We start from the raw sequence: 14834 nt of genomic DNA on the forward strand, positions 1-14834 counted from the left end.
TCGAACTCACGGACCACGAGATCATGACCTGAGCCGAAGTTGGCCGCTTAACCAACTGAGCCACCCAGGCTCCCCTCACTTACTGTATTTTTTAAAAAAAAGGCTCAGATGGGTCCACTAATTCCCATATTCTGACTACTTTTTATGTTTTAAATTTTTTAAATGTTTATTTATTTATTTTGAGAGAGAGAGAGAGAGCAGAGGAGGAGGGGAGAGAGAGGGAGAGAGAGAATCCCAAGCAGGCTCCATGCTATCGGCACAGAGTCCAATGTAGGGTTAGATCTCACAAATGGTGAGATCATGACCTGAGCTGAAATCACCAACTGAGCCACTCAGGTGCCCCTGTGGCTACTTTCTAGTAGACAAGAAGTTTGGTGAGTAGTGTTCCTTCCCATCTAAAAGTTCTCTCCTCTGAAATTTATACTATTCAAAATTGATTGTTAACTGATGACCATTCTATTTCCTCTTATCTCATAAATGGCCAGAGAGGCCAGGATGTGGCTCAAGTATTAACAGCAAAATTCAAAAACTTCATCCCTAAAAATCATTCATATTCTTTTTACCACTTTTCAGTTTTTTTCACCAGACTCCAAAATTATTTCACCAGACTCCAAGTAATTACTTTGCAGAAGATTTTGAAAATAGGTCTAAAAGAGGAAAATATTACAATTATTTTACAAGGCTAAACTTTCAAATTTGTACTCAATTGTTATAGTTGTCCTAGTATCATCCTACTTATAACCATCCACTAACTTATGAAATAGAGAAGATAAAGTTTTTATAAAACTTTCTTATGGAAAATTTCCAACATGCATAAAAATAGAATAATATAATGGACCTCCATTATACCCAAAACCCAGCTTCAAAAATTATCTCTATTTTACCAATTCTAATTCATTTGTTCCCTTCCAGTTAAACATTTTATTACCCAGATATGGTGCATACCTTTGTTTTTAAGTTTGAATGCAGTAGTACAAATAGAAAATGACCAAATCATTTTCTAGAATTAATTATCTTTTACAAGCAAATAATTTTTAAACATTTAAGTGTCATTGACATATGACTTTTTCCTGCTTTCAGGTGGTACAATAAGAGTATCAGCCGAGACAAAGCTGAAAAACTTCTTTTGGACACAGTAAGTCTCCTTGACCTGCCTTTGACTTAAAATAAAATGAATTGTGCTTTTTTTTTCAGCCATACTATAGTTTATGCCAATGTAGTAAGTTGATATATTAGATTAACAGTGATTTTCATGTTCAGTGAAAATATTCTGGGGATTTATAGAAACTAGCATACAACAGGATAAGAAACCTATGGAGGGTCTCATGTCTTGGTATTGACATGCAACTGTCATGACAAATATAGTGGCCTTTCTGTCTGTGATGGGGAGCCATGGGGCTAGTTTTCCTTGCCTGCTTCTCTGGCTAGGTCAGGGGTGGCAGTGACTTACATGCTACTTGGTTGGGCTGTAGCCCAGGAGAAATACATCACTTCTTTTAATTTATTTTATTCTTTTAATTTATTTTAATTTTATTTTTAATTTATTTAATTTTAATTTATTAATTTATTTATTTAATTTATTAATTTTTATTTTAATTTATTTATTTTAATTAATTCCACTTCTTTTAATTTATTTAATTTATTTATTTCTTTTAATTTAATTTATTTTTAATTTATTTTAATTTATTTTTATTTATTTAATTTATTTATTTTAATTAATTTTAATTTATTTCTTAAGAGCCATGCAGTGTGGGTAGCAGGACTGATCTTGCCCAAGGATGTCAGAATCAAGGGAGCAAGAGATGAGAAGAGAGAAAGCATGGTGTGGTGGGAAAAGTAAATGTCCTAATCGCTGTTCTGTCACCAACACAGTCTATGGCTTTGGGAATGTTTCTTCCTCCTGGGTCTTAGTTTCTCAATGAGTACAAGACAAGAGTTGGACTAAATCAGCAATGACTTAGCCAGGATTCATACTGTCACCCTTTGCTCCTGATCTTATGTGACACTGTTGATCACAGTCCATGGCTTTGAGATCCTTCTCAACACAGTGCTCTAGGCAGCTGCCATCAGTTGATTGGCACTCAAGGTGAACCCTCTCTTCCTGGACCAGGAGGTCATTTGTTACTCTGTGCCAGTGCCTCTCAAATACTTGTGTTGATGGATCACTTTTTGCGGTTGTTTTTCAATTTCCAATTTGTCACAGGCTTACATTGTGTAAAATAAATAAAAATGAACTACTAGAAAAAAATAAAGAAGCAAGGACACAAAACCTGCAAGTTTAATTTTTTATTAGTCTTTGATTTATTAGACACAAAATTAGTCTGAGTGCTGTAAAAAATGTCTAACCGCTTTCTCTCAATTTCCCTTTCTGTCTGGTGGTGGGGCAGCAAAAATCTGCCAACTGGCACCCAACTGCAGACCACACTTTGAGTAGCACTTAAAACTGCACATTTATAGCTCTTTCAGAGAAACCAAATGTATGGCAGTATTGAGAAAAAAAGTCTTCCACAGAGCAATCAATTAATTTACCAGCATATATGCCTAAAGCAGTGGTTCTTGGGCCTGTCTGCACATTAGAATCACGTGGGAAGCATTTTTTTAAAATACCAATGCCCAAGCCCCACACCAGATGGATTAAATCAGAATATCTAGTTGGTAGGATCTAAGCATTAATAATTCAGAGAAAAATCTCTCCAGAAGAGTCTAATATTCAGACATTAATGACCCGTGCCCAACACTAGTCTTACCGATGAGACCAGCAAACTGTAGGTATGTGTTGTTGGAAGCATTAGTCTCCCTGTGCCAAAATGTCAACCCTATCCCTGCCATTGCACCTTATTTTCTAGTTTGTGTTTGAAGGTTTTCCTATCTGTAAGAAATTTAAATTAAACTGCAAATCTTTCCTGCACGGGATGAAGGTGGGGTGACCAACTCATCCTGGTTGGTCCTGGGACTGTCCCAGTTTTAAAACTGAGAGTCCTGTGCCCAGAAATCCCAGCCTGCCCTCAGTCCTGGACAAACTGGGACAGCTGGTTACCCAAACTGGCAGCCACTATTTGCCCAGTTAGTGATGAGACTTAGAGAAGGAGACCTGGGAAGGTGCCAGGAAGGGAATGAAAGTCTGTGATGGGAAGGCGGAGGGTTAATAAATATTGTTAAAGATTAGTTTAAAGGCATGCAGTTTATTATTGGCATGCAATTTACTTTTGTAGAAGGGGAAACTGGTGACAGATTGATTCATTCCATCAAAGGCAAAAATAGAATTTCTGTAAGAGGAAAAGGGGAGGGGAGAAGGAAAAACCCATCGTCATACTGGGGAGCAGTGAACTTCATCTTCTTCGGGTAAGTTGCCGATTAGCAAGCTGCTAGCAAAGAGGACAAGGTGAGATGTTCTGCCCTTGGGCAGCTTGCTCTCATCAAAGAGAGCAAGTTCAGTTGTTTACGGATTTCTCAAAAGACTCTGTGTGCTTACCAGTGAGGGACACAACAGACAGCCTGCACTATGTCATCTGTCTCCGTTAGCAGCCCTCTCAGCTTCGGCGTGTGTGCACCATTTCCTTCATTAGGATATCTGGCTATAAACTCAAGTACCTTACCATTTTGCTGAGCACAGGACTAAGCACTTAGGGGTGTTTGAGATAGGATCTTTGACCTCGACAAGCTTTAGGCTGTACTGAAAAAGAAGACAAACTGAAGAGTCAGAGGACAATCCAAGATAAACTATGAGCATGAGGCAGGCTGGCAGTGGCCTCAGAGTTCAGAGACGACTCTGAAGAGTCAGATCTCATGGGGGGAAAGAGGAATCGATCTGAGTCATTACTGGACCCTGCTTTCTCCTTGGTTCCACATCAACTCTGCACTTCATGATTTCCTGTGGTCCCCAGTAGACCACGCATTAGAACCACTGGGAAACTTAAAAATCCAGAATCCCAGGCCCCCACCCAGACCTACAGAATCAGAATCACCAGAGTCAGTTCCTGGGAATCCGTATTGTTTTCTAGCCAAACTTATGATGCGTATGCAGCGGGCTCAGCTCCTACTTCAGCCAAGCTATGTTATTGGATAACATAGCAAAACCTGACCGATAAGAACTAATTGAAAGGATTGCAAAATTAATTAAAAACCTGAATTATATGGAGTTTAAACAAGTGCAGTTTTGTTATTTTCAATCACACATTGGTTAATGAAGTGTTACCCATGGAGCCCTTGAAACAGCCCACATTTAATGACAAGCTGAAGAGGTTTCCTGCTCGACAGCAGTTCCTTGGAGACACTTAAATACATTTTGCTTTCTGGGGCAGTTGAAACATTCCTGCGTGCTAATATTCTGAACTACTTTACCAAATCCTCTTTGCCTTCTTAGGTAATATAAGGGCAAACATCAGTGGGTCCCTGTATTGTCGGCTGCTTGAAACAATAGCAGAATTGTTTCGTGGGTGTGTTTAGTATCTCTGTTATCTGAACAAGTGTAGGACCCTTAAGAGATGGATTGATAGATTTTTATCAGCTAGAGCTCCTAATGTACTGCCCCATCCACAGTTATCCACTAGAATAGAAAGGCTTTATCTTGTTCCCGCTGCACCTAGAAACCCAAACTGTATTTATGACAAAGTAGTTACTCAACAAATATGTGTTGAATAAATAAATACATTAAATGCTTAAAAAATGTTTTTAAATTAACAACTATGCTTAAAGAGAAACTGGCTGATCAAGAGCATCACTGGGGGTTCTTTATAGAAATACAGATTCCAAACTCTAGGTCTCACCAACCAGAACCTCTGGAGGTGGCACCCAGGTGATTCTGGAAGTTACCCAAGTTTAGGAACTACAGAAAAGCATTTCCTACACCATCCTATCCATTCATCAGATAACACCTCCTCTAAGAAGCTTCTCATGCTTTCCATCTCCCTGGCCATGGAACATGGTTGTCTGTCCTTTGAACCTTTCTGGTGCAATATCATTACTTCTCCAGTGGCACTGTTCTTACTCTCTCTTGGGCCTCAGCAGTTTATCTTCTGTCTTAACCCATTTAGTTAGAGAGTAAATTCCTCACAAGCAGGGATTTCATGGCTTACAGCATCGCACACGTGTGTTGGAGGAATTAATACCTCCAACAGACAGAATACCATAGCATATGACAACAATGGCTAATGATAGCCCTAATAGTCATTGTTCTGGTATATTCCACGAACGGCTCTATACACTTTAATTCTCCCAACAACCTTACAAAAGGAATCTTACAGATGAGGAAACTGAAGCTCATACATATAAACAGGAAACAGCTGGAATTCACAGAATTATAGACTGGTAGAGTAAGAATTCCCTTTGAAGAACATCTGTGTTACAAAAGAGTAAACTGAGGCCACGTTCAGAGTGTGAATCAGCGGCATAGTTCTGGACTAGAGGAGGGGTGCGTCTTCACACATATACATGCACACACACACACACACACACAGTTAACAAGAGAATATATGAGCTAAGTTCTATTCTCCCATCCCATAATTCCCATCCATATATTTCACCATCTCCATGGCTTTTTCCCCTATTGTTGCCTCTTTGAAAATTAGTAAAAGGTAAACTGAAACCTTAAAAATGTCCCAAGGGAACAAGGGCCCCTCTTCTGGCTAAACTGTACAAGTCAGTGCCCCCTTTGCATGATGGTGATATGAACAAAGACCCTTTACAGTGTTCTTAGTGGTTGTGACTTCCTCTGAGCCCTTTGCAGGAAGTAAGTGGTAAGGCACATGCTGGATGCCTCATTTTCCTCAGAACTCTAGACTGCCTCAGCCCCAGATGAGAGTTTCCTGTCGCCCTCACTGAATGCCACCTAGAGCAAGTATGATGGGGGAAGAGCTCTGAACCTCCCCTGCTTAGCCGAGCTGCCTGCAAACATTACCTCCCCTTTTTCTCACGTCTGTGGATTACTCTTGTTCACAGCTGGGCCCCACTCTGATTACAGTTTTGTTTTGTTTTAAAAAAATAATGGCTTCTTTGGGAAAATAAGAACAACAACAAAACATTACTAATTAAGTAGAAGAGACGTTCACGTTCCCCTCTTCACAGACATTTGATAAACGTCTGGGGGTTTTTTGGTCTGTTTCTTCCCCTTTTAGAATAAGATATGCAGATAAAATCTTCCTCTGCTGAAGTTTTGTTCCTTCCTGCCTTGAGTTTAACCCATCCCATTCTAATGAGGCAAGAGCGAAAGCTTCATTATTTGATAAAGGGGGAAATCTCTGAAGATAAGCTATGCTACATGTAATGCGTGGACGAATATCACAAACGTGATATTGATCAAAAGAAGCCAGACACGGGTGCACCATTCACAGTAGCCGTAAGGTGGACACAGCCCAAATGTCCATCCATTGATGAACAGGTAAACAAAATGTGATACATCCGTACGATGGAATATTATTCAGCCATAAAAAGGAATGGAGGACTGATACATGCTACAACTTGGATAAATCTTGGAAAACAATATGCTACCTGTAAGGAGCCAGGCACAAAAGACCACATATTATATTATTTCATTTACATGAAAGGCCTAGAGCAGGCAAATCTATGGAAACAGAAAGCATATTAGTGTGGCCAGGGTGCAAATAGAAGTATATTTTGAGAGTAATGAAAATGTTCTAAAATTGGATTGTAGTGATGGTGACACAACTCTGTAAATTTACTAAATATCATTGGATTGTACACTTGAAACGGGAGAATGTCATGGTATGTAAATTATGCCTCAAAAGCTAGTTTTATTTATTTATTTATTTATTTATAAAAGATCTTTTATTTATTTTATCTTATTTTTTGTTTTAGAGAGAGAGAGAGAGCAGGAGAGAGAGGCTGAGGGAAAGAGAGAGAATCTTAAGCAGGCTCCACACTCAGTTTTACTACTGTTTAAAGATAGAGACTACTCATCAGGATATTACAAATAGGAGCTACATGTTCAGCTAAGTCAGTGGAGCCCAAACCTGCAAGTCGGTAAGAATTGCACAGCAGGGGCCTTTGGGTGGCTCAGTCATGTAAATGTCTGACTCTTGATTTTAGCTCAAGTCATGATCTCCTGGTTCATGGGATCGATCCCTGCATCAGGCTTGGTGCTGACAGTGTGGAGCCTGCCTGGGATTCTCTCACTCCCTCTCTCTGCCCTTCCCACCCTCCTTCAAAATAAATAAACCTTTTTTTTTTTTTTTTTTTTTTTTTTTTTAAGAAACACAAGGCAAGCTTCTAAAAAGTTCACAAACCAGGTTGCCAGTCCTGGTGATTCAAAGATCATATGCATGGGGTGAAGCACGGTTAGGTGTTTGTTGTTTTGTTTCATCTTGTTCTGTGCTTCAGATTTTTCAGGTGATTGTGATAATCAACAAAGTTTGGGACACAGGAGTATAGGGAGTGAGGCCAGATCAGTAGTTCTCAACCGGGGTGATTTTGTCCCCCAGGGACAACTTGGCAGTGTCTGACATCCAGTTGATAGAAGCCAGGGATGCTGCTAAACATCCTACAATGCTGAGATTCTAGGGTTCAAACAGTTAGCATGGCCATCTGTGTGTATTGCTTTCATGGTGTGTAGACAATCCACTTTGGGGATGGAGGGGATTTGGGGATGGAGGGGCTTGCATCGTTCTAAATCGTACATACTGTGCTCCATATGCTACCAGTCTATGTGGCTCACACGAGGCTCATGTGTTTCTCTGGCCTTCACTTGTGGCCCTCCCTATGTTGAAGTTAAGTAACTCATAGTAATAGCTTTTGCAAATATTACCAGCACGCATTTACAGCTGGGCAGGAACACAGCATTAGACGTGATGTACTCAAAACAGAGTTCAGATTGTAATGTTTCCACCAGGTACGAATAAATTGGCATATCCATTTGCTTGTGCTTGATTCATTAGCACCGGCAAAACTGTCAAGGGGAGTGAAGAGCACAGTCTTGGGGCTTTTCCTTCTCTCTACTTCCCTCATGCAACCAGGAACTTCATGTTTTTTTCTCCTTTGCCCTGCAGCAAAATCAGCACTCTAGAAAGGGCCTGATAAATACGTTCCCATGAAGAAACTGACAAAGCTTCCAGGTCAGAAAGCTTTGTGCCCTTGGAGGGGAATGGAGAAGTGGTTTCTAACATTTGTTGCGCAGAGGTACCCTGGAGCAGCAGAATGAGCATGGCCTTTGCTCACATGCCATGTGCAAGGTTCAAATCCCAGGTCTACCGCATACTAGTTGCGTATGGTGGGAAAGTCACGGAAGCTCTGTGGCACTCAGTGTCCTCATCAGTAAATTGAGGATGTGACGTCTAGACTGCAGTGTTGTGGTGAGGGTTGGACAATATCTGTAATGAGCCTGGTACATGGTGAGCTCCAAAAGGGCAGCCTTGCATTTATCTGTCTTCATGCACTGCTTATGTCATCACCAGAAGTCTCTGATCCATGGTAGGACCTTAAGAAACACCTGTTGCTTGAGCAGGTGAAATGCTAGCCATTATTGCTGAAATTCTGCTCTGTGCAAAGCTGTCCTATAGTATTTTCTCCTTTCACAGACAAGAAAGTAGAGCTGGACGCAGGAGCCGGGTTTCCTGGGATCACTAACCTTCTGTATTTTCTAACCATTCCAGGCCAAAGAAGGAGCCTTCATGGTACGAGATTCCAGGACTCCAGGAACTTACACCGTGTCTGTTTTCACTAAAGCCGCTGTAAGGTACGGTGCTAACTCAGCTCAGCAAAGTGGGGAGAGATAGTCCTGAGGTGGGTGAGCAATAGGCCACACACAGCACCGTCAGACAGGGCAAGAGCTAGAGGGGTGGCTTGAAACAGTGTGCTTTTGCTGATCCCTCTGAGAAAATCAAGGCCAGGGAGATTAAGGACATCGCTGAAGTCATTTTCCTGGAGAGTGACAGAGCTGGGTCCAGACGCCACTGTCTCTCCTAAATTAGCATCCCTGCGTGCAGAGCTCTAAAGAAATAAAATACTTGACTCTGCATTTGATGCGTTTATCATTTAACCCACAGCTAACAAAGAAGATACTTTCAGCCAAAAGCGAGAAGATACGTATTTAGTTCTGGCTCTGCTAACAAAGCTACCTACCATTTACTGAGTCCTTACCATGTGTCTGAACCCTACAGACTGTTTCTGATCCTAATCAGCTCTGAAGGCAGGTATTACTATGCTCCTTTCCATCGAAGAAACCGAGGCTCAGACAGCTGATGGTGCCTCTCTGAGACAATGGAGCTCAAGTGGCCATGTTCCAGCCGGCTGACTGCAAGACCCTCATGCTGTCTGTCCCGCTCCATACCTCTGTTTCCTCCTCTGTAAAAAAATTTCTAAGAGCCAATCCAGGTCTCAAATTCTATTGTAATGAAAAAATAAGTAACAACAAAGCAGTTTGGCAATAAGCAAAGTCCAGTAAGAATTAATATCTGCCATCCTTCTGAGAGGGTAAAAAACAAAGCTCATACGAAGCTGATACCAGTAGACATTTTTGTGTCTAAACATTGTTTCTTAATAATCACTGCATTTATGCTTCTTTTGTTTAAGTGAGAACAACCCCTGTATCAAGCATTATCACATCAAGGAAACTAATGATAACCCCAAACGATATTATGTGGCTGAAAAGTATGTGTTTGATTCCATCCCTCTCCTCATCAATTACCACCAACACAATGGAGGAGGTAAGTTCTAAAGGACAAGGCCGGGTTGGGGGCGGTGGGGGGGGGGGGGTGCACTCACTGGGGAACTTGAGAAAAAAATGAAAAATTCCCAGCCGGGTTTCTTCATCGCAGGCAAACTGACCATAAATAATAACTAAATCTACAAATAGAAAAGAATGCCGAATATTTGATCATATTGCATGTTTTCCACTAGCAAATTCTGTGGTTAGACTCATGGATTTCACCACCTGCCCATCTGTTTTTATGACTCTTGTTGGAGGGAGTGTGATATCAGTGATTGGGCGTTGGGATTTGTTTTCCAGAATAAAAATAGCTTTTGCACTGGGTTGTTTTTTTTTTTTTTTTCCTGGTGGTTTAATTTGAACAGTTGCTATAGTAAAGCTCTAACTGCCACCTTTCACTTTTTAATCAACCCAGGTCTGGTCACTCGACTCCGGTATCCAGTTTGTTCCTGGAGGCAGAAAGCCCCAGTCACAGCAGGACTGAGATATGGTGAGCAGTGCATTCAGAACTGTCATATCACATCCCTAAAGGTCTGGGGCAAACTCTGAATGGGCTTTCCATGTACGTAATTCTTCCCCAGACTTAAAAATGACCATTTGGGGCGCCTGGGTGGCTCAGTCAGTTGAGCGGCCAACTTTGGCTCACGTCATGATCTCACAGTTTGTGAGTTCAAGCCCTGCAGAGAGCTCTCTGCTGACAGCTCAGAGCCTAGAGCCTGCTTCAGATTCTGTGTCTCCCTCTCCTCTCTCTGCTCCTCCCCTGCTCATGCTCTCTATCCCTCTCTCTCGAAAACAAATAAAACATTTTTTTAAAAATGACCATTAAAACAGGTATACCATATATCTGGAGACAGTGTACACAAAGGAATATTTGCAAAGTGTGTAAGAGAGATGTATATATGAGCACATTTATCCAGGCCAAATCAATGTCCATTGGTTTTGCTGAAGAGTTCATCATTAAAGTGTTTATTAAGCATCTACTTTGTACAGAGAACTCTACTATTAGAGTGCTATTAGAAAAAAATAATAGGAAATAATGCCTTAGGACCACGTTCCCACCTGTCTTCTAGAACTTCTGTATCATCTAGTTTGCTGGGTACGGTCCATTGCAAGGGCTGGAAGATGGAAGCATTCAGAAGTGTTTGTCTTCATAACATGGTATTAATTTTTTTCAATGCCATTAGGAAAGGCTTGCATCTCCAGTGCCATAAGCCCTGTTATTACTTCTTGCCCTTTGGAACTGCTTCTGTCCCTTTTGATTATCTACCTGGAATCTAAAGGTATTTGAGTTTGCATCCCCTGGTCTAAACTGGCTGGTCAAGGAGAAGGCTGAAGTGATTTTTATTTTGTATCTCCTAGATGGGAGGTTCTCAAACTTCAGTATGCATCTAAGCCACCTGGGATGCTTATTAAGAATGTTGGCTCCTGGACCCTACCCAACACTTACCAAAACACAATCTCTGATAATGGAGTCCTGGAGTCTGCATTTTAAACAAATGCTCTAGTTGATTTTGACACACATGGTTAGAGGGTAATACTTTGAGAAACACTGCCGTGGACTCTTCATTCCTAACTAGCACCATATCTGGCACACAGAAGGAACTCAGTACTATTTTCCACTGAGTCTCTGCCTCAAAGAGGTAGAAATTGAGCTGTTAATGGTACTAGACCAAGTGCCAGGAAAGGGTAATGCCTCTTTAGCCTCCTTATGAAAATAAGGTCATTCTAATAACTGCAGAATCCTAATGTGGTCCATGCTGGATGGGATCTCAGAGATTATTTTATGGACCCGCTCATTTTGTCAGTGTGAAAATTGAGAATCAGTTTCCTTTCATTCATTTACTGAACATTTCTTGAGAGCCTACCATGTGCCAGACTGTGCTGGCTGGTACCTCTGTACCAGACCTCTTAGAATCCACCTCCTTACTCCTAAGCCCGGCTAAGGTTGAGCATAGTGTATAGTGGAAGCTTTGATGGATGAATGACTGAATGAATGATCATCTCAAATGAAATTTGCTCTACGTGAAAAATGACAATAAAACATATTTTTTAATGGTTATTTTTGAGAGAGAGAGAGAGAGAGAGCAAGCACACTAGTGGGGGAGGGGACAGACAAGGAGGGAGATGCAGGACCAAGAGGGCTCTGCACTGAGAGCTCAATATGGGGCTTAAATTCAGGAGCCGTGAGATCATGACCTGAGGCGAAGTCGGACGCTTAACCAACTGAGCCACTCAGGTGCCCCAACAGTAAAACATTTTCAATCAGGTAGAGAAAAATAGTTGAGGCGTTGCAAGAACCCTTTCATTTATTTTCTTTGAGATCTTGATTAATGCCATTTTCCTTCCTCTTTCCATGTAATCTCTCCCCACAAACATTTGTCATGGTTTTAAATGCATATCCTATGTTATTATTAGCGGGGTGGAAATAACTTTAAGATCTAAGTTCTAAGTCTAAAGCTTATACTATTTGCCATCTTTAGGTTATATTATCAAGAAGATAACATTCTATCTAGGGCTATTAGTCTCCTTGTAGCCCTATACTTCATATCTACTCCTTGCCGACCCTGGAAAACTCTCTTTCTCTCTTCTAGGGAAATGGGTGATTGATCCCTCAGAGCTCACTTTTGTACAGGAAATTGGCAGTGGGCAGTTTGGGTTGGTGCATCTCGGCTACTGGCTCAACAAGGACAAGGTGGCCATCAAAACCATTCAAGAAGGGGCTATGTCGGAAGAGGACTTCATAGAGGAGGCTGAAGTCATGATGTGAGTGGCTAAAACAAGAGTACACAAAGATGTCTTCGGGATGATGTTCTGTGTTGTGTTCTTTAAATACCATTTTGCCGCCATGTTATGCCATTTTGCTGCTCAAATCTAGCAATGGTTTCCAATGGCATGGAGACTAAAATCAAACTCTTCACCATGGTCTATATGGCCTGTCATGGTCTTCCTCTGTCCACTGCCCAGTCTCATCTCCTACCCATCTCTCCTCTGGTCCATGATGTGCCAGCCACACTGACCACCATTTGTCCTCACACACACCATTTGACTGCTCACCATCCTTCAGGTCATTTTTGTTTAGGGGACGGAGTGTGTTTGGGGGAGACTGACTTTAGACCATCTCACCCCTTGCCTTTTTCCTCCAGGAAACTCTCTCACCCCAAACTGGTGCAGCTGTATGGGGTATGCCTAGAGCAGGCCCCCATCTGCCTGGTGTTTGAGTTCATGGAGCACGGCTGCCTGTCGGATTACCTGCGCAACCAGCGAGGACTCTTTGCTGCAGAAACCCTGCTGGGCATGTGCCTGGACGTGTGTGAGGGCATGGCCTACCTGGAAGAGGCATGTGTCATCCACAGAGACCTGGTAAGAGGATGCGGGGCAAACAACTATAGGTTCAGGATGAAGGGGTGTGTCCCCCTGAAATGTACAGCTACCCAGACTGGGAATAAATTGATAAATAACAAGTCACAGACCATCTTCCTTCCCCTCTCAATTTCTACCCACTTGGGGATGCCCTAGTAGGACTCAGATCTAGGCTCTAATCCCAGCCCTGCTTCTAACTTGTACCCTGAGTCTGAGTTTACATTCTTCCAAAATGAAACATATAGCCTCTCCTTCGTAACCTCTCTGTGCCTCAGTTTCCTCTCGGTAAAATTCTCAAACTATTATCCAAGGATCTACCACAATCACATTGGGGTGATGCTAAAACCATCCTCAGAATCTCTGGGGGTTGGAGCTCAGAAATATTCATTTTAACATATCCCCCTTGGGATTTGTAGGCACATTTAAAATTTGAAAAAAAGAAAAATAATAAAATAAAATTTGTAAAGAGAATGGAGTCTTTTATCACTAAGTGCACAATTCTGTGATACTAATTAGAGACTAGGTACTCTCCTTATTGAGGAATAGTTTAAAGAGGATTAGCAACCTCAAAACATTCTTATTTTAGTCAAATGGGTGACAGTTTCTTCATTACCGTCCCTAATGTTAACATTTCCTATTGCATCAGGTTGCATTAGAACACATAATAAAACCAACACATATCGTTGGTTAAACACCACCATGGGTTTCTCTTCTAATTAGAATCCCAGGAATAAAACTAAAAGACCAAACTTACTCATCCTGATAAGGGATCTTACACATTTAACTTTTTAGCTAACTCCTGTCAGGTGCTAGTGAAGCTTAATTAGCATCTGTAAAGCTCCTGAGTGCCCTTGTATACTGCTTATCCACCAACCGTTTTCCTTTCTCTTTTGTTTGCCTGTCTCCATTCCAGGCTGCCAGAAATTGTTTAGTGGGAGAAAACCAAGTCATCAAGGTGTCCGACTTTGGGATGACAAGGTAATATGGGGACGTGGTGCCAGCAAAGTCTCAGGAACGAGACCCAGGCCCCCAGAACATTCAGACATTCTTTCTCCACTCTCTACCCAGGTTCGTTCTTGATGACCAATACACCAGTTCCACAGGCACCAAGTTCCCAGTGAAGTGGGCATCCCCGGAAGTCTTCTCCTTCAGTCGCTATAGCAGCAAGTCAGATGTGTGGTCATTTGGTGAGTGTCACTCTGTCCCCACACCCACAGGATCCAGGACTGCCAGCCAGCTGTTTTACTTGTCAGATCCAGGCAACTGTACTTGCCCAGGACTCTGGGTGATGAGGGCATCCCACTGATAGTCTGTGTGTGATAACAGCTCTGAAAAGTATGAAGGAGCCTCATTATTGCATTTGGTCTTAGAGATCTTTGAAATGGGGGGTAAAATGAGAATGGAAATGTGAGTTCCGGTGACAGCTTCTGTGAGATCAAAAGCTGGAGGAGTGAGGAGACTAGAATATGAGTTCTTTGAAGACCAGGACCATATTTTGTTCAAAATTATATTTTCACACTTAACCCTCAATAAATATTTTACTCATTTATTCAACAACAATTTATTGAACATCTACTATAAGCCGGGGCTAATCTAGGTACTCACGATGCAGTGGTGCCTGTATACGAAAGGCTCCTATTCTCTTGGAGGTAAATTTTAGAGAGAGACAGATAACAATCATGTAAACAAGCTAATAGTTATGTATGTAAGACAAAGTCACATAGTAATAAATGCTATGAATAAAACAAAACAGTAATGGGATAGAAACTGACTAGGATGGAGGGTCTGTTTTAAACTTTTTTTTTAATGTTTACTT

General features: G+C 41.5%; 1 protein-coding gene across 1 annotated transcript in view; it reads left to right on the forward strand.

The window, feature by feature from the left end:
* ITK (IL2 inducible T cell kinase) overlaps positions 1-14834 on the forward strand; it is a 60450-nt gene that overhangs the window by 37264 nt on the left and 8352 nt on the right. The window contains exons 8-15 of the mRNA XM_019464531.2: positions 1081-1135; positions 8604-8686; positions 9523-9656; positions 10074-10148; positions 12250-12421; positions 12802-13018; positions 13932-13996; positions 14087-14205. Of these exons, the coding sequence (XP_019320076.1) occupies positions 1081-1135; positions 8604-8686; positions 9523-9656; positions 10074-10148; positions 12250-12421; positions 12802-13018; positions 13932-13996; positions 14087-14205 (920 nt within the window). The remainder of the gene's footprint in view (positions 1-1080; positions 1136-8603; positions 8687-9522; positions 9657-10073; positions 10149-12249; positions 12422-12801; positions 13019-13931; positions 13997-14086; positions 14206-14834) is intronic.

This window comes from Panthera pardus, unplaced genomic scaffold (assembly GCF_024362965.1).
Source record: "Panthera pardus isolate Hobbes unplaced genomic scaffold, ASM2436296v1 HiC_scaffold_2, whole genome shotgun sequence".
Lineage (NCBI taxonomy): Eukaryota > Metazoa > Chordata > Mammalia > Carnivora > Felidae > Panthera > Panthera pardus.